At 46.5% G+C, this 27,139-nt stretch overlaps 1 protein-coding gene across 2 annotated transcripts in view; it reads left to right on the top strand.

Moving 5' to 3' along the window:
- ADAMTS17 (ADAM metallopeptidase with thrombospondin type 1 motif 17) overlaps window positions 1–27,139 on the top strand; it is a gene marked incomplete at both ends in the record, with an annotated part of 311,118 nt that overhangs the window by 54,854 nt on the left and 229,125 nt on the right. For both annotated transcript variants that reach the window (XM_080692601.1, XM_080692600.1), the window contains 3 exons: window positions 8,796–8,879; window positions 10,105–10,262; window positions 17,987–18,030. In XM_080692601.1, coding sequence (XP_080548727.1) covers window positions 8,796–8,879; window positions 10,105–10,262; window positions 17,987–18,030 — 286 coding nt within the window. The remainder of the gene's footprint in view (window positions 1–8,795; window positions 8,880–10,104; window positions 10,263–17,986; window positions 18,031–27,139) is intronic.

The following is a 27,139-nucleotide window of genomic DNA, read 5'->3' as shown; positions in this document are numbered from 1 at the left end:
ATTATTTTATTTTGAAATAGGGTCTCACTGAGTTGCAAAGGGCCTCACTAAGTAGCTGAGGCTGTCCGCGAACCACAGTCCTCCTTTCTCAGCCTCCCAAATGCTGGGATTACAAGCGTGTGTCACCACGCCCAGCTGCAAATTACATATTTAATAAATATCCACAATATACAGAGAACTCTCGAACCCAACAACAAAACAAACAACCGGTTTTAAAAATGGGCAAGGGACTTGAGTGGATATTTTTTTCAGAGAAGTTATACAAATGGCAATTAAGTAAATGAAGATACCCTCAGCATCTATAATCAGTAGGAAAATGCAAGTCAAAATCACAAGACATCACTTTACCCCCATTAGAATGGCTGTTTAAAACAAAAACATCCACAAAATCAAAACTGAAGATGGCAAGGCTGTGGAGCAAGGAAACCCTCATCACCGACAATAGGACCGTACAGTGGAGAACAGTGTGGTCTTCAGATGAAAACTACCATATGACCAGCAATTCCGCTTTTGAATAAGCACCCAACATAACTGAAAACAAGGGCGCAGAAGTCATGTCTGTATACCTGTTGTCATAGCGTTATTTACAACAGCCAAAAGGTGGAAGGAACCCAAGTGTCCATTGATAGATAAGGAAGTAAAATGTGTCATGTACGTAGAATGATATAGTACTTAGCCTTTAAAAAAGAAGGGCATCCCGACACGTTAGAGCAGGTGGACCTTGAGGACAGGGCGTGATAGTAAGTGAAACAAACTGGTCACGGAGGGACAAACACCAAACGGTTCCATGTTCCTGAGGTGCCAGGGTAGGCACGCTTGTAGAGACAGAGAGCAGTGGCGGTTGCCAGGGGCTAAGGAGGGAACAATAGAGTGTATTTAATGGGTTTGTTTTCCCTTTTTCAAGATAAAGAAAATTCTGGAGATGGTTGTAGAACAATGTGAATGTATTTAAATCCCACTAAATTGTATACTTAACAATTTGTAAAGTGGCAAGTTGGCTGTTACGCACATGTTATTATAATTAAAGATACCCATCCTGTTTATCATCCGTCCTTCCAGGCTCTGTAAGCTCGTCAAAGTAGAATTGTCTACACCATCGCCGTTATTTACTCTCTGTCTGCTCTATGTGAAGTCCATCCAGAAGTCTTTGTAGAGTCTGTCAGTGTATGAATGAGTGGCCGGCGCCCTATACCAACAGCCCTTGCGAAGGATTGAGTACTGAAGTCATGTTAACAAACACGGGCTGTACTTTCATAATTCCCTGATTAATTTGCTTCTGAAAAGGCATTTGTATTCCAAACACATCCCAGGAATACTAAACTCTGACAGGACATGTTTCTACTTAGAGGTGATATTTACCCTGTCCTGTTCGGCCTCGGAGGCTGACGCTGTGCCATGGCTGGTCTCTGTCAGTCCCTCTTGGTGAAAATCTTGTCTTTCAAGGTGGTTTGTAGATGATGGAGAAGGTGAAACCTACCTCTTAAAGAACTGTGTCTGCAGAACACCTGGGCTGTTGAAAAACAGCTTCTCCACCTCACTCCTTTGCAGAAGACTCCGGAGCAAAAGAATCAGTGGCTGCTGTGGGAGCAGAGCTCCTGCAGGCATTTTTGAGGACTTGAGAAGCCAAGAAGAGGCACCAGAAGGAACCAGCAGTGGGCAACGTGGCCTCTTCTCCGACATGGAAGAAAAGAGTTTTGCCCTGGATCAGGCATCGTGGCTCTTATCTCCATTGGAGTGTGTGGGGGGGTATTGATTACCAGCAATGGAAACCAGATCTGGATGACTAAGTGCCAGAGAAAAAGAATCATGTTTTTAGAGGTAGAGAGGGAGGCATCCAGGATCAGGAGGAGGGCTGGACCACCAGGTTCCCAACTTGGAGCTGGCCTGGGGAGGGGACCCAGGGAGGTCAGCAGCAGGGAAATCAAGGCCAAGCGCAGGCCAGGAGCCAGGGCTGGTCAAACGCCGCTGGCTGCTGTCGCTACTGGATTTCTGCCACCACGTCTCTGTTCCAAGAACATCCCCCAATTGCCTGCAGCCTCCCCTTCAGCAATCAAAGTCCTGGGGAAATTTCAGGCCCAGGCCTGCACTGGGGCCGCCTGGGCAGGCAGAGTGAGGTTCCTCTCCTTTTGATTTCCCCCGGGAAAGATAGAGAAGAGGGTCCCTGACTTTCTCTAGAGATTTCACTATGGGAGAAATTATCCCAACGAAAATAACAGTAGATGCTGTTTGCCTTTCTCCCCACTAAAAATGAAAAAGTAAAATCAAACACCCAGAAAATTATTGAGCCACTGCAAAAGCTGGGGTGTAAAAGAGTTGACGCAGAATGACACATGGCCCCATAATTCCACTTCTGGGTGGAAGCATGGATGATTTTAGAAGGGTCTTGAAGAGCTATTTGTACAGCTGTGTTCATACAGCATTACTTCAGTAGCCAAAAGGTGAAGGCTGTGAGGATCCCTTGATGGGTAAATGAATAAACAAAATGTGGCCCCAGCATGCAGTGGAATGCTAGGCAGCCCTGAAAAGATGTTTTGACATAGGCTGCAGCTTGGATGATCCTTGAGGACCTTACGCTGGGGGAAGTAAGCCTACCACAAAGACAAATACTGAGTGGATCCATCCCTGCGAGGTCCCTAGAGTCCTCAGGTCCGCGGAGCATAAGGTGGGATGCGGTGGTTGGGATGGGGGAGGCGGGAGTGGGGACTCGGTGTGTAATGAGTAGAGTTTTGGTTTCATGAGATGAAAACCTGCTGAAGATGGGTGGTGACAGTGAGCAGCTTGAATGCCCTTAGCGCCCTGAGCTGTGGATTAGACATGGTGGGGAGGGCACGTTCTGTGCTGTACGTATTTCACACAAAGGCAAGAGCAAACAAACGCTGATTTCACTCAGCTGCATCTGCTGGCGTCTACCCTGGTCTGGGGGGAGTGGGAATCACACCATGCCCATCCTCCAGGGCTGGTGTTCAACACAGGCCGGAGGGAAGCAGAGTCTGAGAGGAACAAGCACTGCGCAGAGAGCGCAGGACAGCGGTGGCCTCTGTGCTGGCAGCGGGAGGTGCTCGCCAGCCTGAGGAGGAGGGCCCTGGAGTGACGGGAGGTGTAGTGAGCTGGACCAGGGCGGCCGCTTTGCTCTTGTGTGATGGGGAGCGGCTGACAGGCTCCAGCAGAGGAGTGCCGGCCACTGCTGTGTGCTTGAAAAGATGCTCCTGGTCTGGGGCGCTGGCCCATGCCTAGCATGCAGGGGGCCTGGATTCAGTCCCTAGCACTATGATACATGCACACAAGCATGCATGCATATGCATGCACATGCTTACATACACACGTGCATGTGAGCACACACATGCTTTACACGAAGATGTGCATGCACACACACTCATGTTTATGCACAAACACATGCACATGTGTGCTTATATACATGTGTGTATGTATGCACACATTCTTGCACATATGTGCATGCACACCCATACATGCATACATATGTGTGTGCATGCATGTGCACACATGCATAGACACTTGAATGTATCCATACACATGCTTACATGTGCACAAGCATGTGTGCAAACACACATGCTTACACACGTGCATGCACACACATGCATGCTTATATACACATGTGCATGCATGCATACATACGTGCTTCTGTGGGCTATTGTCCAGGGGACTAGAGTCCTGCTCCTGGTTCTTGTCCCCAGCAGACTGTGCAGGTACAGAGGAAGCCTCCGCCAGGCTGGCCTCTGAGCTGCCCCCAGGGCAGGTGGGCTGTGCAGCTGTGGAGGGTTTTCCAGATGTGCTATGAGCCCTTTTGCATTCGTGGATAGATTCCCCTTTGGTGATGACACGGGAGCAGGAGTGTTTTAAAGAACACATTGTTGAGGGGAACAGGTGGCAGAGACACTAGGAAAGCCCGTGTTTGACAGGGCGGGCTGCTGGACAGAGCTGTGGTCATTCTCAGCTTCCTTACCAGCTGCAGGGTGGAAGGATAACCTGAGACGTCCCTAGCAAGCTGCCTTTGGAGGAAAAATGATGTCAATTTTACTCAATTACCATATGAAACAGACAGCAAGCCTCTCTCTGGCGATCAGATCATCTAACCTGTTAGATCGCTCACTGGTGCTCATATTCAGGCAGAAGTCAGAGGTCCTGGGGGGCTCCTTCAACACAGGTGGCCAGGCCACCCTCGGAGTCTGATTCAGGGAGTCTGGGCTGGGCTCCAGAGTATGCATTTCCAGCACGCACCCTGGGGTGTTGATGTTGCAGCTAGGGGGACCGGTGCTTAGAGAACGTAGCCCCCTTCTGTCTGGGGGTCTGCATGGTACTGTGTGTACCCACGGGTCTCTCTCTGTCTCTGAACACGCTCGGGTCTAGCAGGTAAGTGGAAGCCTTGTGAAAATCCTTTCTGATGTGGTGAGCAGCTCCTGCCTCACCCTCCACCTGTGCCTTCTGTGGTCCTGTCTGCCATCCCTCACCCCTCTCCACGTCCCCATGTTGCCGCAGTGTGACAAAGGCGGCCGGACTCTGGACACTCACTGGGGCTCAGGACAGTTTCCAGACCGTGGCTGCACTGTTCTGTACCCAGCCAGGTGTCTTGCTAAGTCCTGGTTGCTGCCAGGACTTGTCTTGAGCAGGACTTTCCGTGGGCAGGAAGCACCGGGCAGCTTGGTTACACATCCCTGAGGCTTACGTCTTGTGTTTTGTGGCCATTGCTGGACATTCATCTGGCTTGCTGTCTTGGCCTGGGTCCTTGAGGAGCATCCTCCAGGTCCACGCTGCCCAGCCCTGTGTTCTGGAGAGCTTCGTGGGAGTATGGGGGTGCGCGACAGCGACCAAGTGCCCAGCGTTGACCAGGCCCTGACACCACCCATCTTGGACCAGAAGCCCTTATTAAAAGGGTGAATGCCTTTCTGAGGGCTTAATAGAGAATGTTATTTAGAACATGGTACTTAAAAAAATAAAGTTTTAGTTTGGGCAAAATACACATAATTTGCCATCTTAACCATTTTTAAGAGTACAGTTAAGTATAAGGTTTGTTAAGTATATTCACATTATTGTTCAACCAGCATCTAGAATGATTCCATCTTGCAAAATTGACACTACCCACTGAGAAACTCCCCATGGTGTGCTCTCCCCAGCCTCTGGGGCATGAAGCTTTTTATTTTATTTCCATCTCCTACCTTTTTCCCCCCTCTTTTTTGTTTGCATTTGTTCCAGGGGAAGTGCCTGGGCCTGGGGGTTTGGAGTGGACCTGGTTCTGAGCTCTTGTCAGCCTGGCAGAAAGCAAGCAGGCGATTCTCACGGGGAGCTTGTCCTGAGGTTGTTCCCTCTGGAATTCACAGTTATTTCTTGCAAGGTCTTTATGCTTTTAAATACCACTGGAAAGCGCTTGCCGTGTATCCCTTTAAACCCTCAACTTTCTTTAATGTCGTTAGTGTTTGGTCGCTCTAAACATTTGGGGCATTGTTTTTAAATTTATTTTAATATGTTTTTATTGGTGGATTGTAATTGTGCATCCTACTGAATTTCAGATCCTTCCAGATCTGAAATGCACGTGCACACAGATCCTTCCAGATCCCGCCCTGGCCCCGCCTCCCTGTGCCTGTCATTGGGATGCGTTGATAATTTCACGTGCGTTCATAGCATTGTTTGAACTGTTTCCTTCATCAAATCCCATCCCCCACTCCCTCCTTTAACCCCCTTCCACTATTGTATTGGGATCTCTCCTCATATGAGATAAAACATTCAACCCTTCACTTTCTGAGACTCACAAATCTCACTTAGCATAATATTCTCTAGTTCCACCCCTTTCCCTGCAAATGACAGAATTTTTTAAAATTTTTAAGGTACTGGGGATTGAACCCAGGGGTATTCTACCCCTGATCTACACTCCCAGCCCTATTTTTATTCTTTATTTTTGAAACAGGGTTTTACTAAGTTGCAGAGGGCCTCACTAAGTAGCTGAGGCTAGCTGCGAACCTGTGATCCTCCTGTCTCAGCCTCCTGAGTAATGGGATTGCAAGTGTCGCCACCACGCCCGGCTCATTCTTCTTTCTGGCTGGTAAAATTCCATTGTGTGTATGTACCACAGTTTCGCTGTCCACCTATCTGTGGACAGACCTAGGCTGGTTCCATAATTTGGCTATTGTGAGTTGTGTTGCTGTAAACCTGGATATACACATATCAATGTAATATTCTGACTTCAATTCCTTTGGAAAGATATTTATTTGTCCAGGTGCTGGGGATAGGACTCAGGACTGCATACATGCTCAGCTTGTGATCTGCCTCTGAGCTGCACCCCCAGCCCCATAGGCATGGTTCAAGGCATCTTAAAACGAAACCGCCTGCACCTTGAATTTTCTCCTTCCTAACTTAAAGTTGTCATTCTTTTGGGTTTTTGTGTTTTGAACTGAGGTTTACCAGTTTGGGCCTGACCCTCAATGCAGAATATTTCAGGGAAAATGTGATCCAGAGCCATTGGGTGGTTCTCAAAATATCACAAGGAAAACGTTGCGTGCCGCCCTTCTTCCCCAGGGATTGGGGATCCATAATGGAGACATGACTTTGGAATTGGCCTAGGGGTAGTCCAGTATAAAAAAAAAAAAAAGATTGCTATTTTGTGGGGTGAGAACAGAGCAAATGAATGTGTTCCATTTTTCCTTGTGGGAAAGAATACTGAGTTACATAAAGATCAATTTTATTGAACTTGAATAACAGTTTTCAATGCGTACAGTCCAAACCAATTCCCGTGTCACTCAGATGCTTGAGCTTTTGTTGGTCCGGCCGGCAGGCCAGGCTCTGCGTGGATGGCCAGCCCCGTGGCCCCAGCTGACCCTGGCCACTCTCCCTGTGGCAGGCACTGGTTCTGCTGTTGATCTGGTGATAGTGGGACTAGAAGTCTTTCCTCTAGGTTGTATCTGTGAAGAAAAACCAAGCAGAGTATTTAAAAGCTTCTCATCTCTGTTCCCTTTATATCGTACGACATCTGCCACCCTTATTACGTTTCCTACGGAACTTCTCTAAGTCCTGCTCTTACCGTATTACAAGACAGGAACTGGGGAGGGTCGGGATGTTCTGGGATCCTCGGCTCCAGTGGGCTTTCTTTGTTCACGTTAACTTTGATTCTCTGTCTTACTGAGCTTCCCTTTCTCTCTCCCTCTTGGGAACACTTTCCTAGGCCTTCTTGATATCAAGCTTCTTATAATTATGTTCTGCTGACAAGAGGTATGCTCTCTGGGTTTGTATCTGGATGGCTCCCCCCAAAGCTCTGTGTTGAAAGCATGGTCCCTCCTTGTTCAGCCAGGATAGAGGTGGGGCTTTTAGGCAATGAGAGGATCTTGAGGGTATGACCTCATCAGTGGATTAATCCATTCGATGGATAAAAATTAGAAAGGACTTCCTGGGCCGGGCATGGTGGCGCACGCTTGTAATCCCTGCGCTTGGGAGGCGGAGACAGGAGGATCGCGCTGGTTCGGAGCCAGCCTCTCTGGCTTAAGAGACCCTGTTTCCAAATAAAAAAATATATATAAAATAGCCGGGCGTGGTGGCGCACGCTTCTAATCCCCGCGCTTGGGAGGTGGAGACAGGAGGATCGCACTGGTTCGAAGCCAGCCAGGCTGGCTTAAGAGACCCTGTTTCAAAATAAAAATATAAAAATAGGTCTGGGAGTGTAGCCCAGAGGTAGAAGGGCTTCCAGGAACCCCAGTACCCCCCCCACTATATATATATTATAGGTCTGGGAGTGTAGCCTGGAGGTAGAAGGGTTCCATCTCCAGTACCACCAAAAAAATAAAAAGAAAGGACTTCCTGGGTAGTAGGCAGATGGGGCGTTGCTCGAGGAGGTACGGCATTGAAGGTGTGCCCTAGAAGGGTTTATTTCCTCCTTCACTTCTCCCCCGAGTCCTTCCCAGGTGCTTTGAGCTGAGCGGCTTTCCTCTGCCACACTTCCACCATGTTTTTGCCTTGGAGCGAGCTAAGCATATATTAAGACCTTGGAAACCTGTCCTGTCCAGCTGGCTTCCAGCTTAGCTTTGGCATATGTATATGCATATGTATGTATGTATGTATGTATGTATGTATATATACATGTGTGTATAATTCTAGAGTTTATATATGTACATGTGTGTATATATATGTATATATGTGTATATATATGTACATGTGTGTATAATTCTAGAGTTACAATGTATGTATAATTCTAGAGTTTTTATCATATATATTTTTTCTTTCAGGGAATTCAATTTTAAGGGAGTTTACCCCAATTTGGTCTCAGAAAACCTTTTTAATAAAACTTGGATTCTGTTTGTCATATATATATATATATATATATATATATATATATTCTGGATTCTGTTTGTCATATATATATTCATATATATATTCATATATATATATAGTCATATATATATTCATCTTTGTTCCAATAAAACTTTGTCTATAAACACTTAAATTTGAATTACATATTGTTAGTTTTTAGTTTTTCTAGTACTGGAAGAGCATTTTTAATATTTTAACATAATTTCTTATTAATAGACTTTGTGATTTAGAATGGCTTTGGGTTTAAAAGAAAATCTGACAGGATAGTAAAGAGTCTCAAACCTAGTTTCCCTTATTCTTAGCATCTTATATTAGTGGGTCAATATTGATAAGTCTCTCTAACCTAAGTTTAATAGCTTATTCAGATTGCCTTAGTTTTTATCTAATGTCTTTTTTCTATTCCAAGTCACCATCTAGGATTCCCTGTATTTTATATGCTATTTCATATTCATGTCTTTATTCTATTTCTTTTTTTCCCCTCATAATAGGTATACAATATGTTTCAGCACCAGAGCCTTGGAGTTAAAATTAACATTCAAGTTACCAAGCTTGTCCTGCTCCGGCAACGTCCAGTAAGTCCTCCTAAGTACCTTTCAGAACATGCAGAAAATGTAACTAGTCTTGAAGGTTTTCATTGCTGTTGAGTTGCATACAAGCTCCAGATAGCTATCTATATAAATCAGTTTTATATTGGTCAGTTAAAGATAAAAAAGTTGGGTATAAAAGAGTTATTAGTGTTGTAGTCTTAGTTACTTTACCGGCTTTGCCGTTGACAGTGCATGAGAGGAGAGGAGGTATCAGTACTGGAACCACTGTTGTGTGCAGGCTTCTTGGACTCACGAGAGGGTCTTGCATAGGGCCTGCAGATATACGCAAAGCTCACAGCACCCTTTGGGATCTTGACTTTCCTTCTGGAGCTCCCAACCCTGTTGGGTTGGCCATGGCACTGTTTTGGGTCTTTCTTCTGAGTGCCTTCTCCCATGACGATGTGGCCTGCACGGTCAAGTAGTCAATGTGAGTTTGATGAGTGGCTGCTGCTTGGTTTGATACAATATTCTTTTTTTGTGTGTGTGGGCCTGGGGATGGAACCCAGGGGCATTTGACCTCCGAGCTATACCCTCTGCCCTATTTTTTATTCTTTATTTTGAAACCGGGTCTCACTGAGTTGCAGAGGTCTAACTAAGTAGCTGAGGCTGTCCGTGAACCATGATCCTCCGGTCTCAGCCTCCCGAATGCTGGGATTACAAGCGTGCGCCACCACACCTGGCACAATATTTTGTTCATAGAAAAGTAGATTGCTTTTCTTTAACAACATAGTCCTCCTGTGAACTTAGAGGTAAGGTCCTCGTGGTCTCTGTCTGGTATCTTGGATGCCTACTGGTGGTAGGCTTTTTTTTTATACTTTAATACTATAGTAGTTTATTTTTTTTAACAAATTTTTTTATTGAACATAAATGGTATACATTTAAACTATATTTGGTGCCCTCTTCCCCCGCCCCTGTTTTTCCTTCCCCCTCCCACCAATGGTTGTCCAGGTTAACCATGTCATATTCATAATTTTACACATGTTCAGATGTAGACCCTCATTAATCAAGATCAGCCTTCCTCCTCTCCTATCTTTCCATCCAAACTTTGCTGATATTTCCCCTCCATAAGGCTTTTATTTGGGGGACAGCGAGTCATTAGATGATGTCTTTGTGAGGAGCTATTTGCACCTGAACATCCACACTGTGGTCCAGTGGAAGCCCTGCCTCCGCTGCGTGGTCACTTCTGAATGCTGCCGTCGGTTTGTTCTAGGCAAAGCTGTCCATCGGCCACCATGGCGAGCGGTCCCTGGAGAGCTTCTGTCACTGGCAGAATGAGGAATATGGGGGTGCGCAGTACCTGGGCAACAACCAGGTCCCAGGAGGGAAGGACGACACACCCCCCGTGGACGCAGCTGTATTCGTGACCAGGTAAAGCAGGACCAGATTGTAGCTGACCCACAAGAGGGAAGAGACCTTTCCCTTCTCAGGGCATGTCATTACGGTTCCAGCCTGGAAATCAAGCCTTTGTGTACCAGTCTGGACTTTGGTTTTCTCATCAGTATAATGAGAACTAAGTATAGTATTCATCTTCGAGGGCTGAGGATTAAGTGAGCTATTGTTAGCAAAAAGTATTAGACATTATTCATCCTGTTTTGTTTGTTTTTGGTACTGGGGATTGAACCCAAGGTCATTCTACCTCCAAGCTCTACTCCCAGCCTTTTATATTTTTATTTATTTTTTTAAATTTTGAGACAGGATCTTGCCAAGTTGCCGAGAGTCTCATTAAGTTACTAAGGCTGGCCTTGGACCTGTAATCCTCTTGTCTCAGCCTCCCAAATACTGGGATTATAGGCATGCACTACCGAGACCTACTTTATCCTTAGAAAAATACTAAAATCCTTGGTCACCAGGGGTTGTCCAAACACCAAGAGAATTCATCTGTTGCCTCTTCCTCCCATCAAAGAAAATGCTGGCTGGGATGAAGCTAAGGCGGGCTTGTCACTGCTTCACGCTGGCGTTAGCATCTTGGCAGGAGGAGAGCGGAGGTCACCGGCGTCCCCTGGAAGGATGTCTGGGCAGGCACATGTGTGCTGCAAGGCCTCCTTGGATGGCCACTCATAGGGGCATGGGCGCTACTGGAGATTGACCTTCCAGTTACCCATGGAAGTCACCTGCAGGCTCTCTAAAGCAAGCAGCAGAGCTTCTCTGTAGAATGTAGGACTGGACTTATCTTTCTACATTGAAAAGAAAACCTGTGACCAGCAGAAACCCAAGGCAGCCCCCAAAGCAGCATGCAGCGATGTTGCTTTAGTTACCTACTGCTGCTGTAACAAATGACCACACGTGGGGTGACTCAGAATAACAGAGTCTTACTCTCTTTCATTCTGGAGCCTGGGCATCCAGCTTCACAGCGTTGGTAGGACACTGCTCCTCTGGATGCCCTAGGGAAGGACCCTTTCTTCCTTCCTTCCTCTGCTTCTGGCGGCTTCTGGAAGTCCTGGCATGTCATGCCTCGTAGACTCAGCTCTGCAGTCCCTCCTCTATCGTCACACTTCTCCCTGTGTGTTTCTTTCTATGTCCAAAATTTCCTCTCCTTAACAGAACCCCAGTCACTGGACCAGGGCCCACCTCCATCCACTGGGACCACATCTTAACTTGCTTGTGTCTGTGATCCTCTTTCTAGGCAAGGTCACATGCACAGGGAGCAGAGGTTAGAACTGGACCAGACCTTATTTGTAAGACATGCTTCAAGCCACTACCAATGTAGACCTCCAGATGTGTTCAAACCAAACTCTCAATCTAAAAAATAATACACAGAAAGGTTTCTTAATATACTCTATTAATTAAAATACCAAAATTTTATTCGAGTTGCTAGGAATGTATCAACTTTGAATTTTAAGGTTGTAAATTTTTTTCTGACTTAAATCCCAAGATTCACCAGTTTAAAAAAAAAAAAAGATCTCCAGATTCCTTCCAAAGTCTCTTGTTCCTCTCTGAATTTAGAGGTAGTGGTGTAGAAGGGAGAACATTGTCATCTTTAGCTTGAAGGTGACCTGTCCCTCCATGAAGAGCTTTTGGTTTCGAGTCAGGATGGTCTTCTGAATTGTATCTGTTGGCCCATATGTACCAACTCCTGCCCCCAGCCCAAGGACATCCCAAAGCCAGCTAGGAAGGTTCTGGCCCCGTCACCCATGCAGTGCGGCCTCATTTTCCTGTTAATTAACCTAACACAGGTACATGGCCACCACCAGACCCCGAACAGATGCCCCCTCACATGGATTGCCACCCCCAGCACACTGTCCTCATAGGAGAGCCCTTGCTGCCTGTGTAGGATGTGATTATGTATACATGGGACATTTTATAAACAGCCTGCTTAGTGGTGATTCCGATTGCCCATGATACGGCTGGTACACTAGCAGGCAGCAGGACCCAGGGATGAGTAGGACCTGGTTCCTGCTTTGCGTTTGGACTTGCCCACCAATGAGTGCTGCAGCATCCCTGGCTCACTGGCCACCCACACTCATTGGCCAGAGGCCACCAGTACTCCAGGCACTTGGAATAGAACTTTGGAACTTGTGATACTTCCCATTGAGTACCTTTCAGGATTGTAATGAAAGCATTGAGGGTACGATTCTTTGAGAATGGATTCCATTTGGGAGGCTAGCAGGAGTCTTAGGATACCACGCAGAGACTTGGATAGGCATGACCACAAATGAACGACCACCAATTAATGTGACTGTTTTTCAAGTAATAATTACATTAGATCTGAAAGCTTTTTCTAGAGAGGAGCTCTTCACAACTTCATCCTTGAAATATGCAGCTCAGCCATAAAGGAGAACGGAATGATGTCGTTTGCAGGGAAATGGATGGAGCTGGAGAACTCAGGCTGAGGTCAGCCGTCTCAGAAAGTCAAGGGCTCTAAGTTCTCGCTCATACTTGGAGGCCGGAGAGAAAATAAGAGACAAAAGAGACTTTAGTCAAACGAGAGGAAACAGAGTAATAGTGGGAGGAGACTGGGGAGGGAGGAGGGAAGGGAAAAACAGGATTGAGGAAGGGAGCAGTTCAAATAATATCCACGCTAGATGTTACCCATACTAGAAGATTTTACTACCATTCCTACTAACGTGTAGGGAGGAGTGTGGGTGGGGAGGGGAGCAGGAATACCCAGGAAAATAAACTAAGTGCTGTATGTATGCTATCTGTATCACTTAGACTCCCACGATGATGTATAATTACATTGCACCAATAAGAGCATAAAAAGAAATATGCGGCTCAATTTCTAAGTATCCTACTTTGAAAGTTATTTCCATAACCTCTGTATGAAATGTATAAAATATTAGTAACTTAAGGAGCATGTGCTGGTACCCACCTGTAACTCCAGTACTTGGGAGGCAGAAACAGATGGATCTCAGGTTCAGAGCCAGCAAACTTAGTGAGACCCTGTTTCAAAATAAAAAATAAAAGGACTGGGGGTGTAGATCAGAGACAGAATGATAGAATGCCCCTGGTTCAATCCCCAGTACTCAGAATAATGCTAATTACTTACGGGAGCTTTCCCTATACTAGAAATGGTTCTTTCTCTTTCTACTGTTTCATTACTAGCTGATGAACATACCCTTTACGTAGCCATCTTACCAATTGTGTTTTTGTGGTGAGACTATTTAAGATGTTTAAATATGCAACTTTCAAGTGCGCAGTACATTAACTGCTAGTCACTGTGCTCTACAGCAGATCTCCAGAACTGGGGAGGGGAAATCACTTGTAAGTGGTCTTATCTGGAAAATAAATACAATTTTGTTCCAGAGACAATAAATGTCACCACAATTAGAGTTGACAAAGCTTCTGGATTAGCCCTTTTACCAAAAGCCACGACGGACATGAATGCACCCTGTGCCCAGAGAGGCTTCCACTTAGACTTGCTTACCTACCACAAAGGAACTATGTTGTGTAAAACGTTCCTTTTTACACCTCATACAGATCAGGATGGCACTGTAAAACCAATGAACCCAGAAAATCCTTCTACATATTTGGTGGGAAAACAAATGATACAGCCTCTGTGCTCCAGCAATGCCACCTGCCACTATACATCCATCAGGCTGAGAGCAGGGTCTGTGATTGTTACGCTCACCCACCCCTTGTTCACGGCAGCGTTATTAGTCAGAATGCAGAAGCAAATCAAGTGTCCACCAACAAGTGAATTGATACCTAGATGTGTCCTATGCATATAGTAGAACATCGTTCCACCTTAAAAAGGAAGAGCCTTGCCGGGCGTGGTGGCACACGCTTGTAATCCCCGCGCTTGGGAGGTGGGGACAGGAGGATCACGCAGGTTCGAAGCCAGCCTCGCTGGTTTAAGAGACCCTGTTTCCAAATAAAAAATATAGAAAACCCAATAGTGATGACTCCATTTGTGATGTACCTGGATTCCTTAATTTCAGAGAGACAGACAGTACTGGATGGCAGTTGCAAAAGGCTAGGAGTTGGGGAGAATGGGGAATTAGCGTTTAATGTATACAGAGGTTTAATTTCACAAGATGAAAAGGTTGTAGTAATCGTGGATGGTGGCGGCAGTTGTATGGCACAGTGATTGTAAGGAACACTTCTCCACTGCGCGCTTTACGGCTGTGGTTGTACGTTTTATGTGTATCTTATCACAATAAAAATTTTAAACTGAGCCAGGTGTGGTGGCGCACGCTTGTAATCCCAGCATTTGAGAGGCTGAGACAGGAGGATCATGGTTCACAGCCAGCCTCAGCTACTTAGGCCCTCCACAACTTACTGAGACCCTGTTTCAAAATAAAGAATAAAAAAATAGGGCAGGAGGTGTAGCTCAAAGGTCAAATGCCCCTGGGTTCTATCCCCAGACCTGCAAACAAATTTTTTTAAATTGTTCTTTCCAAACTAAACACATTGGAGAGGGCTCCTGACTGCAGGGGTGTGGTTCTGAGTGAGGTGCTGGGGTGCAAAGTGCCCCCTCCAGGGACAGGAGAAACACAGCTTCTTTAGCTGCAGGTAGTGGGGCCCCGGGGCCTTCTGCACCACACCATCTCCTGTGGCCAGCCCGGGAACCCACATTTTCTCTCTCTCCTTCATGCTGACACTTCAAAGCTGCCTCAGTCGGTCAGGTTCTCTCAGGGCTTCTGCAGGGCTGAATGAACCAGTGCATAGCCACATCCTCTGGGCCCTCAGAATGAGGACTGAAGACCTTCCAGAAGGACCAGGAGACCGCTTGGAGTTGGGCGGGAAGCAGAGCTGGCTGAGAAGCATCACTTAATAATTAGAGGCAGTGAGCTGCAATTCCCCAGGTTGGAGTCATAACAGGCTGATGTTTTTGCAAGGAAATTGGGTGCGAGGCAGCTGCTGCTCCAGAGAAGCAATCCTTCGCTCCTGGCGTAATTGGAGCTGAGCGTCTAAACTGGAAGCTGTGTCATTCAGGAGACCGTGTCTCTCTCTGTGTCCCGGGCCTAGGATTGGCCAGCGTGGGGGCGTCCTGTTTTCTTTTCACCCTCTGAGCTCTGCCTGAGCCTGGGAGTGTCTTCGTGGGGGATGTGAGCATGACATCATGTCCAGCTGTGTCTGGAGCTAGAGATGGCCACTGTGTAGACTGGATCTGGGAGCCATGCGGGACCCACAGAGAGGACTCAGGCTTCAGGGGCCTTAGCACCTGGCATGGCTTCACTTGTGTGTGTGTGGTATTGGGGATGAAACCCAGGGACCTTCTACACTCTAGACCTATTTTATTTGGAAAAAAGTTTCACTAAGTTGCTGAGGCTGGCTTTGAACCTCAATCCTTCTGTCTCATCCTCTCAAGTACTGGGATTACAAGCATGTGCCACAAAGCCCAGCTATGGCTTGGCATCTGATCCAGAAGGCCAGGAACCTGGGATTTCTCCTGCTGAGAGGGTCAAGGAGACACCCAAGCATTCACACAGTACCAGCCATCGCTCCGCCAACACTGGGAGCCTCTTTGGGCCCTGATCTTTCTATCCAGCCACCCAGCTGCCCAGGATCAGTTTCCCCCCGTGCCACCTGAGAATTATTCTTCTAGACTAAACTCTTTGGCCAAGAAATCAGGCCAGGAGGGTTGCATCTATAACTCTAATTCCATGAAGTACCCTTAATTTGGAGATACAGTCATGATAAATATGGGAGTCTTAAAGGCTTTTATTTTTCTCTTTGATGAAATAGCTTCAAAATTGATTCCCAGAATAAGTCCGGGATGTCTAGCTTAAGCATGATGCTTGAAAATCGCTAAGAGCAGATGTTAAATATTCTCGCTGCAAAATCTTTTTTAGCAAGTAAAAGTAATAGATGTGGTCATTAGTATGCTTCAGCCATTTCGCAGTGTATACACACTATATATAATTTCAAAGCAGCATAGCGGGGCATGGTGTAATGTACCTGCCATCCCAGTATTTGAGAGGCTGAGGAGACATGGCAGGATCAAGGCCAGCATCGGCAACTTAGTGAGACCCTGTTTCAAAATAAAAATGAAAAAAGGGGCTGGAGTTATAGCTTGGATGTAGAACGCCCCTGGATCCAGTCCCTATCGCCACCAGAACAAAAAGTATCACAGTATGAATATATGCAATTGTCATTTGTCAATTAAGAAATAATAACCTAGAAATAATATCAACCCAAAAGGTATGTCTGTTATTAAAAAATTAGAAGTCCCCAATAAGCAAAACCTAATGGAGTTATTGATGTATTGGCCCAGCCCCTTTTTGCTTCCCCTCTGGCCACACCTCTGAATCTGTCACACCATCCCCGCCACCTGCCCGCCTCCCTCTTCCACTGGGCTTGTGGAATGTCCAGTGTACTTGTGGGATGACTTTGACCTGGAGCAGGAAGTCTGGGCCTGGGCTTCCATGCCTCAGGGCCCCAAGTGGAGCGTTTCGAACGTCCAGGGTCTGTGGATGCGTGAGGGCTGATGGGATCTTTACGGTCCACACCCAGAGCCAGGGCTGGGGTAATGCTGGGCTTGCTCTACCCTCACGGAAGCCCACGCTGGGCTGAGAAGGGTCCGAGGCACACTCTGCTTCAGAGACCAGTACGCCAGGGCATGCTGCAGGCCAGCGAGAGGCAGAGACGGTGAGATCAGAGGAGTGCACATTCCATCCTCCACCCCAGCGTGAGTGGCAAGTCAAATCCTGACCTGAGAAGAGACCCCGGTACTGGAAAGGGAAGGAAGGGGGGAGAATAAAGATTCTAGTGCAGGCATGGTGACCAGAAACCGGGAAGTAACTCCCCAGTGAGGGAAGACCAGCCGTGGCCCAGACTACCACCCTGCTTAGTGTCAGCCCCGTCTGGCCAGCCTAGTTCCCTCCCTAGATGCGTCGACAGGCAAGTAAGGATGGGTGGCTTTAGAACACACCTTCCAAACGTGCTTTACTCAAGCTCACTGAGAGAGCAGCAGGTAAACATGCTGCCATAGCCCCGTGAGAAGGTGGACACGGGCCAGGAGGAACTGTTTCTGGGCCAGCACCCTCCTCACCCAGTGTTCAGGGTGCTGCTCCAAACCGGCGCCATGAGGTTGGCAGGAGTCATGCTAGCTGATGGGAAAGGAGGGCTCAGATCCCTTGTGTCACCAAGACCAGCGAGAGTGGACCCCTTGGACCTGCGGCACCGGGACTGGACCAGGTTTTGAGCATCTTGTCTTTCTTTTCCATAGCTGCATACCTGGGGGATGCAGGAGGACTTTTAGCAAAAAGAAAAGCCTTTAAAATAGGATTTTTAGAAATGACATTCTCGCTGTCTTCTCACTGAAGCGATTCATGGTCTTGATGGCATGGCAGAGCGGTGGCTGCCCAAGTAGAGAGGCTTGGAGAAGGCAGTACAGACGACAGTGCCTGATAATCGTCTCTGGCCGACGGCTTAAACTTCTTCCCCAATTTTTTCAGCTGTTGGATGGAGTCTTTTCAGCAACTGTCAAGTATAGAGTAGTTTAGCTGTCCAAGGATAGTGTGGTGGGTTAACTGGGCTTCTCAGTTGGAAATGCTGCCAACGGGTGACTCTTTGCAAACATTGTTAATTGTGACACGACACCATGCCCCTTGACAACTAAAGCAATAGCTTCATCAGATGACTAGTCAAGTTTTCTTGCAGGGAACCACATTCACCTGACAATGTCTTTTATTTTTATTTTTTTTTAGGACAGATTTCTGCGTTCACAAAGACGAACCATGTGATACTGTTGGTAAGTTTAGGGTTTAAATAATGATCTAAGGGGTGATATAACCTGGGACTCTCCATAACACCTGCAGTCTACAGCATCTGTCTCCAGACAAGTCCAGGATTCCTTGTTGTCTCTATTCCTGTAAATTGGTTAATCGACTCTCTTTCTTTCCAAAAAGTTTTGAGGTTGCTTATGGCAGAAAGAATTTAGATAAAGAGTTAATAAGAAATGTATGAGAAATTAAACCAAGGGGAAGAGCCGCTAGGCTGCCTGTCCCATGGCGTCTGCAGCTGGGGCCCGATTGGCTCTACGTGTCTTGGTCGCTGAGGCAAGAGGAGAGCCTCGCTGAGTTTCAGGATTGCTGCCAGGAGGCAGAGATTCGGTGGCTTCTGCTCAGGCATGCAGACGAGCTTCACTGAGGGCCTAGGAGGTGACGCGTGACCATCTGGTTGTAAGACTGGTCCCCCCCACACCCTGGTACCACGCTGCTTTGTTCTAGCTGAAGAGTACTGATGTGGCCCGCTGGAAAAGCACGCCTCCTCTTTCCCCTTTCCTCCCTTCTTTCTTCCCACTTATCAGTTTCTTTCTTTCCTCTCAGTGCTGTCTGGCTTGCTCTGGACTTCCCGGCTAGAGAACCGTGCTTTGGTTTGTAGGAGCCGAGTGCTTGGTTAATGGAGGGAACAGCTGTAGCGTTTCCAGTTTTATCTGTTGTATTACAAGCCTTTAGAAAACAAGGTCAAGCTATTGCATTGCCAAAAGCAAAATTGTGATTCTCCTATGCTTTGAGTGATGGCAAAACTGAAAAAAAAAAAAACGAGTATAGGATGTTGAAAATATGTACACCATTGTCCAATTCAATTGGTAATAAGCTGTGCTTCTCATGGAGTCTTAGCTGTGGGTAACCCCGGGGCCTTTGCGTTGGTTCTACCAGGGATTAGCTGAGTGACCCTGGGTAAATCTTTATTTTTGGTTTCTTAGTCCATGCAATGATCCCTTTGGGCAAGGTCATTTATAAGTCTCTTTAAAATCCAGTAAAATTGTGTACATGTATTTTTCTAACATTCTCTACCCCAATATAATATAAAATTACAATACATCCAAGAAAAAAGAACTGACATGGCATATTCAAAAAAATCTAGTATAAGGGTTGCTACTACTTATTTCTTATGTTAGAGTCTACATAATATATTTTTCTTCCTCAATGCTTTAAACAGATCAGAGAGCAAGGTCTTAAAAACCAGCTAGCAAATCTATGTCTTGTCACTTGGGGCTGTCTTCATGATGGAATTACTGACAAGGGCAGGGTAATTATCAAAACTAGAAGATCAGTGGGCCCAAAACAATGAGCTAGATTGTACATTTTACTCAGAAGTCACTCTTTTTTTTTTTTGGTATGCTTTTACACAGGCAGCCTGTCCTCTGTATCCATGGCTCCTGCATTTGTATATTCAACCAACCATAGGTTGAAAATGCTCTGGTCAAAAATTACTTGTGAACATGTAGACGTTTTCTTGTCATATTTACCCCTAAGCGATTTATAACAACCATTTATATGGCACTTCCATTGTTCTAGGTTTCATAAACAATCTAGAGATGGTTTAAAGAAACATGTGCATGGGTTATGTGAAAATATTGGACCATTTTATATAAGGGACTAATGTTAGCATCTGCAGATTTGGGTAGACAAGGGCGCCTGGAGACCATCTTCCATGGATACCAAAAAACAACTGCAAATGTCCATTCACCCTGACAAGAGCTGAATGTCAACATCACTTTTAAGAAACCCACTTGTGCTATTCCTAGTCCCTTTCTCTTTCTCCCCTTCTCACCCCTGGAAACCATTAATCATGACTCTGTCTCTGTGATTTTGTCATGCCAGCATCCAGTTTATTTTTGCATTTCATCTTGATTGCACAGAATGGAAAATAATCTGAATCACATAGACACATGATTCAGTACAGAGAGACTTTGAACAGCTGCCTTGAAAGCTTAGCATCCAGCTCCAGCCTGAGGTGCTTGTCCTGAGTTCTGTAGAGAAGGAGCCACCTGGTATCTCGAGACAACAGGGAGAACTTCAGTGTGGCCAGTGTCCTATAATTTGGTCTATAACTGCAACTTTAATCTCCCTGTTTTGATGAAGATATAGCTCACATACAGGAAAGAGCATAAATCTTGGTGAATTTTTAAATGTATCTCTATACTCTTTTTTTGTTTACCTTATATTAATTGTTGTAGTTTTTTTTTTTTTGCAGTACTGGGGATGGAACCCAGGGGCATTCTACCTCTGAGTGACACCCCCACCCCTAATTTTTTATTCTTTATTTTGAAACAGGGTCTCAGTGAGTTGCAAAGAACCTCACTAAGTAGCTGAGGTTGTCCGTGAATCTAAGTAGCTGAGGTTGTCAGTGAACCGTGATCCTCTGGTCTCCATTTCCTGAATGCTGGTATTACAAGCGTGTGTCACCACGCCCTGCTAATTGTGGTATTTTTAAAGCAAGGTTTTGAATTCTGTTTTAATCTGTGGCTTTCTTAATATTGGTGGTAAAATAGATTGGTAAGGCGTGGATCTTGATTGGCACCCCAAAGCCCATGTGTTAAGGCATGGTTGCCAGCCCGATGCTGTTGGAAGGTGGTGGAGCTGTAAGAGGTGGGGACTAGAGCCAGGTTGTAGGTCACTGGGGATGCCCTTCAAGGAGGTTGCAAGACCTCTCTCTCTTCCATGAGCACTTGTCCTCTCTGTTCCACTTCCCGTCTGCCATGTGGTGAGGAGCTTCCTCTGCCACACATTCTCACTATAATGTGCTGCCTTGAGACAGGATCAGCGACAACGGAGTTCACCATCCATGGACTGACCTTCCAAAACTGAGCCAAGTAGACCTTCCTTCATAGCAATTGATCCTTTCAAATATTTTGTTTACAGTCATGGAAAGCTGACTAGCACATATACAGATAACATGAATTTGCCATCTGTCCTCTTCCCCCACCCCCTGCTATGAGGGATTGAACCTAGGGGTGTTTAACTCCACGCTACACCCAAAGCCTTATTTATTTATTATTTTATTCTGTAACAGAGTCTTGTTAGATTTCTGAGGGCCTTTCTGAGTTGTTGAGACTGGCCTTGAGCCTGTGATCCTCCTGTCTCAGCTTCCCAAGTACTAGGATTACAAACATGTCACTACACCTAGCGCCATTTTTTTTTCCATACTGGGGATGGAACCCAGAGGCATTTTACCCCCGAGTTATACCCCCAGCCCTATTTTTTATTCTTTATTTTGAAACATGGGCTCACTAAGTTGCAAAAGGCCTCACTAAGTAGCTGAGGCTGGCCACGAACTGCAATCATCCTCTCTCTGCCTCCCAGATGCTGGGATTACAAGTGTGTGCCACCACGCCCGGCACCCAGCTCCATTTTTAAGTCTCTATTCCACTGGTATTCAGTCTCTTTACACTGTTGTGCAGTCACATAGCTTTACTCTTGAAATCACTAATCAGATTAAAATATAAAATGTTCTCCTTACAGAAGGTTCTCTCAGGCCACTCTCTAGTCAGTATTCCTCCTGAAGTGATTTGTTGTGTTTTAATAACTGTTTAGAAATTATTTAAAATAGATTTCAGAATTAAATTTGAGTAACACAGTGGAGGGACTTTTGAGGTACCGAGTAGATTTGGGGGTTCCATGAGACATTCTTTCCTTCTACGGCAATCTTGATGAGGAAAAATGAGTCAGAGTAAAGGGAACAGGTATCCAGGCTGGGCAACCTGGCTGGACACACGGGAAGTACCCAAGGGCACCCGGAAAGACGAGGTCACAGACACCGTGTGGAGACAGGTGGCGGGTGGGCATGATGTGTGTGCCACCATGGCTGAGTTAGATGGATGGCCTCTGTGTGCCTCTCCCATCACCACCTGCACTGGTGACAGATGCCCAGGCCCTTGGGGATTTCACAGAGGCGGCGGCGGTGCATACCTGTAATCTCAGTACTTGGGGAGTTGAGATGGGAGATCAAAGGCTAGAGGCCAGCCTCAGCAACTTAGCAAAGCCCTGTGCAACTTAGAGAGACCTTACTTCAAAATTAAAGAATTCAGAAGGGCAGGGGGATGTGGCTTGGGAGTCAAATGCCTTTAGATTCAGTCCCCAATACCAAAAACCAAAAAGACAAAAAAAAAAAAAAAAAAAACACCACAAACACAAACTGTGAAAGCAATATCCATTCAGTAGTACTCATAATTTAGATTTTGCAATATGCTCTTTGCCTGGGCTAGCAGTATGCAGTCTGGTCCTCTCTGGGCAGCTCAGAGCTAGCCACATAATCCCAAAGGGAAACAGCTGATCCTACGGTGAGCGGTGCTGCTGAGCCAGGGTATGTGGTAGGTTGGAGGTATTAAATCCATTTTGGACTTGGGGTATTTTCAATATATAATAGATTTAGCTGGAGGTGACTCCATTGAAGATGGAGGAGCATCTTTGGTGTCAGAGAGAGATAGCATAGAGGTGCTCTCAGTAGTGTAGATAGCATCTCTCTAGAGCGTCATTGCCACCACGGGAAATGACCCCTTTGAATAACTGGCTTCTGACAGGTCACTCTCTTTGTCTAACAATCCACCTCATGCTGGTCCTGTGAATGCCTCTGGATGTCAGGCTTATCCTCCATCCTGTGTCTTAGTGTCTGCTCTGAGACTGACCCAGGTGAAGGCTTAACACTTAATTGCATCTCTGTTGTCCCCAAACCAGGCAATCTGGGGTCTCTGACAAACTCATCTGTTTGTCAGAAGTTGTGTTGGAATTCATAATTATGCTTTGGATCACGTTCTGTGGTTTTCGAGAGGTTTTATGCAAGCTTTCAATTTGGGAAATCAAAAATGCACGCACTGAGCCATCGGGGTGCAGGCTGGGTTGGCAGGCTCAGCCTCCTCATCATACTGTGCAAAAAATAGACCACGCACTTGAAAGAGTCGGGAAAGTAGCGTTCTGTCAGTGTCAGTGCGTTGCAGGCCACAAACCCAGCTTGGATTTCTTAGCTAATAGAATTGCTGGGAAAGCAAAAATGTATATATATATATATATATATATATATATATATATATATATATATATATATATAATTATTATATATATATAATTTCAGTACACTAGTTTCTTTTTTCTTTTTTTTTCTTTCAGTACTGGGGATGGATCCCAGGGGCATTGTACCTCTGAGCTACACTCCCAATTAAATTTTTTAGTCTTTTTATTTTTTGAAACAGAGTCTCACTGAGTCGCGAAGGGCCTAAGTAGCGGAGGCTGCGAACCGCAATCCTCCGTTCTCTGCTTCCCGAATGCTGGGATTATAAGCGTGCGCCACCACGCCTGGATCACTAGTTTCTTTTCTCACCGATTTTGCTTTAAACATTGGTAGCGAATGTTGTCTCTGAAATGCTGATTAAGCTGTATTTGGATATTGGGGAGGTTCTTCTAAAGGGTCATTCATTGGAGCGGTCATGTATTAACAGAAGGACAAGAATGGGTGACCTAAGGGACTTCCCTGCTTTTATTTCTATATGCCTGTCCTAGTCAAGGCTTAATGATAGTGACGGGGGTGAATACACGTGTAAGTGAATATCAGCATGCATGTGTAGGTCTACGCACACGTACATACATGTCTGGGTGTGTGTGCGTATATGTAGTGTGCAGTGTGTTGCTTCGGGTACCAAAAGGTCTGGTGAAGCTTAGTCTCGTCTATGAATTCTTTAAGTTCTCTGCTTCTGAGAATATCATCTGCCCTGTGGCTACAGGAGAAGGACCCACTGTGGGAGCTTGCTTGGGACTTGGCGGGGAGTCCATAACCAAAACTACTTGTCCTGTCTTGTTCCTCCTGCCAGGGTCCTATCCCAAGTTACAAGAAGCTTGGATAACATTAGAACCTGGTGAAGATGTGTTAGGTTTGATTTTGCATGGGATGGGATCCTCCCGGGCCTTTGGAAACGTGGAACCAAGACTTAGATTGGAACTGGACCGAGATCAACAGAACACATGGCTGGGCTTGATTGCCTTTTAAGCTGGAAAGCAAGAGGGCTGAGAAAAGAAAGAATCTCACTGTTCAGGGTTTCCAGCTATGGCCTCTGAAGGCAGCCATGGAGCCTCTGAACATTCAGGTCAGGAAAGTGTCTGCCTCCTCCGGGGTGGCTGGTAAGGGTGGCAAGGTTCTCCAACAGCTTGGGAAAGGACTTCAAAACAGACATCCCTTATAGGTAGGCAGCAGTTAGCCTGATGCGACACTCGCGGCACTGATGTGAGCCCTCTGCCCACTCTCCCTCTTGGGGCTTTGGTGTGACCATGGTGGAGGAGTCTCTGTTGTCCCCGCGACGTTTCCATGACGCAGGGCCCAGGAGTGCTTTAGGATTCGCTGGGAATGAAATCCCATTCTTCATCTTGTGAGAGTTCGGCTCTTATTCTAGTCACTCAGTTCTGAGTCACTCCTGGTCCTTGCTAGGTTTGTTAGAAACAAACAAAACCTTCACCAAGTGTGAAGAGGGGGCACAGAGTCATAAATGGGGAACTGGGCTGAGAGAGGCCTCTGCTGCTACCTGGAAGAGCCCTTGGGCCTGCACGTGGCTGCTCTACAGAGCTTGCGCCGGGAGGAGGCTGAGAGAGGTGTGGGGACCAGGCTTGGTGAGTCCTGTGGGATCATGACCAGAAAGCCCAGGAAGCCCGGGCTTCCAACAGTTCCTTGGATAATGGTCTTCACAGTCTCTTTAACTACCTGCAGGGTCCCACCATCTCCACGGTGAAGGCTGAGTCCGTCCACAGAGACCACCCACTGGAAGAGGGCCAGGCCAGGCTTGGGCTGGGGTCTGCGTGCTGGCTCTGCAGTTAGACCTGGTGTTTTTTTTTTTTTTTTTTTTTTTTAACTTTGCTTTTGTACCATCTTTGTGGGCCTTAACTAAAATCTCTAGCTTCATTATCTCACCTGTAAAAATGAGTGTGGTAATACCTAGGGTTATTGAGAGGGCCGAAGGGAGTAACCAAATTCACCCACTCATGTGGCTGTTGTAAAAAACCAGAAAATATCAAAAGCTGGTGAGGATGAGGAGAAATGGGACCCCTTGTGCACAGCTGGCTGGAATGCCGTAGAAAACAGTACAGCGGCTCCTCAAAACACAAAGGCATGACACAGGAATGCCACTTGGGGTACGTACTCAATATCAGAGATGTGAATGGATATTTGTATCCATGCATTCATAACAACATTATTCCTAACAATCAAAAGGTGGAAGCAACCCAGTGTCTATTTATAGATGAGTGGATCACAAAGGGATATGTGTATATGTGTGCTGGATGTTGGAGTTAGCTGTCTCGTCACTGTGACCAAATACCTAACAAGTACAGCTTAGAGAGGGAAAGGTTTACGGGGCTCACAGTTTCATCTGCAGGGCTGGCTCCAAGGCATGCATGCCGCAGCGCTGCAGGGCACACCGGGGACGCTGCTCTCACAGGAGGGAGGCTCATAGCAGTGTGAGCAAGGAATGCGGGGCGTGTGGGTATATGTAGTCCCAGGGCCACACCTGCAGTCACCTTCCTCTTCTAGCCCACTCCCTACCTGCCTGTGTTACCACCCAGTAATCCATCCATCCAATTATCAAGCCATCGACAATCTATTGATGAGACTGGAGCCTTCGTGTTCCAGTGATGTCACCTCTGAGCATTCTTGTATTGCCAATATGTGAGCTTTTCCAGGGTACATTTTGTATCCAAACCGTAACAATGGAATATTATTCAGCCTTAAATAGTAAGGAAGTTCTGCTGCATGCTACAACATGTGTGAACCTTGAGGAAATTGTGCTGAGTGAAACCAGGTAGTCGCCCACTCATCCCAGGTACCTAGAATGGTCAGTTGTAGGGAGAGAATGTAGAAGGGTGCTTGCCAGGGGCCAGGAGAGGGAGGAACGGAGTTTTTACTTAATGGCTCTAGAGTTCCAGTTTTAGAAGATGTAAACCCCGTGGGTGGATGGTGGTGGTGGTTGCCCCGCAGTGTGAATGAGTTAAATGTCACCGAGCTGTACGCTTATAACTGGCTCAGGGTGTACATTTGACGTTATGTTTGCTTTACCACAATTTCTTTTTTCACAATTTTCTTTAAAGTGAGATGGCAGGAGGAACAGATTTGTAAAAGTGATCCTCTAGCACCTCTTAGAGATTTTGCCCCAGAAAAAATGGTCAAGATGAGAGAAGAACAATTCCCTGAGGAGGACGAGGACCTCCTCCTCTGGAAAGGAGAGTCAGGAGATTTACATGGTGTCGTCCTGGGATGACGCCTGGCCAGAGCAGGGAGGAGGATGAGGAGGAGCCTGGATCGAGTGGGAGAGGTTCTGGATAGAGCCGGGAGGAGGGAGGGGAGGAGCCTGAACTGGGTGAAAGAGGCTGTGGATAGGTGGGGGGTGGTGAAGAGAGCAGGGGGCTTCCTAAAAAGTATTGCTGGGAGAGACAGGATGCCTTTGCAGGTTCCTTTTTTCTTTTCTTTCTTTTTTCTTTTTTTCAGTTGCAAAGCCCTTGTCCTTTGGCTTAGACCCCAGAGCTAGATGGAGCCATGAGGGTGCTGAGATTTATTGAAATCACCATTGATATTTTGGGACTGTTGGCAGTTCTCATGTGCATCTGGCAGCAAAATCGCCACTCTTGTGGCTCCAGCCAAGAGTTCATTTTCCCACTTGTGGCTCAGCTGTCAGGCTCACAGTGTAACGAGCCGGGGTCAGTAACACCGAAGCCATTGCCATGTTTGGAATTAACCACAGGGTCAGGGCTCAAGACCCTCCAGATAGGTCAGAAGCACAACTGGAGGTAGAGTGCTTGCAGTTTGATATTTCGGGCAGTCCACCAGGCTCCTGTGGTCTTTTTGAGTTCATTAAGTTGCCCTTTGAAAGCAAAGGCTGGCCTTCAGTCTTTCACTTCAGCGTCTACAGATGCTCAGCTTAAGAAGTTAGAGGGCTTCAGGAAGGGGAGAGGACGTTACATCGGAGCAGCCTGGTTTTCTCCTTGGTGGCGCAGAGGCCAGGTCGGGGCCTGGCCATCATGGAGAGATTCAGTCCAATCAGCTTTTGGCGTAGATGCCTGGGATCAGAAGGTCATGGCGAGGGCGTTTGTTGGGGCGGGGGG

This window comes from Muscardinus avellanarius (assembly GCF_963383645.1).
Source record: "Muscardinus avellanarius genome assembly, chromosome: 3".
In the NCBI taxonomy this organism is placed as follows: Eukaryota; Metazoa; Chordata; class Mammalia; order Rodentia; family Gliridae; genus Muscardinus; species Muscardinus avellanarius.
Note: the sequence above shows the minus strand (reverse complement) of the source record. Positions and strands in the feature narration are given on the sequence as shown.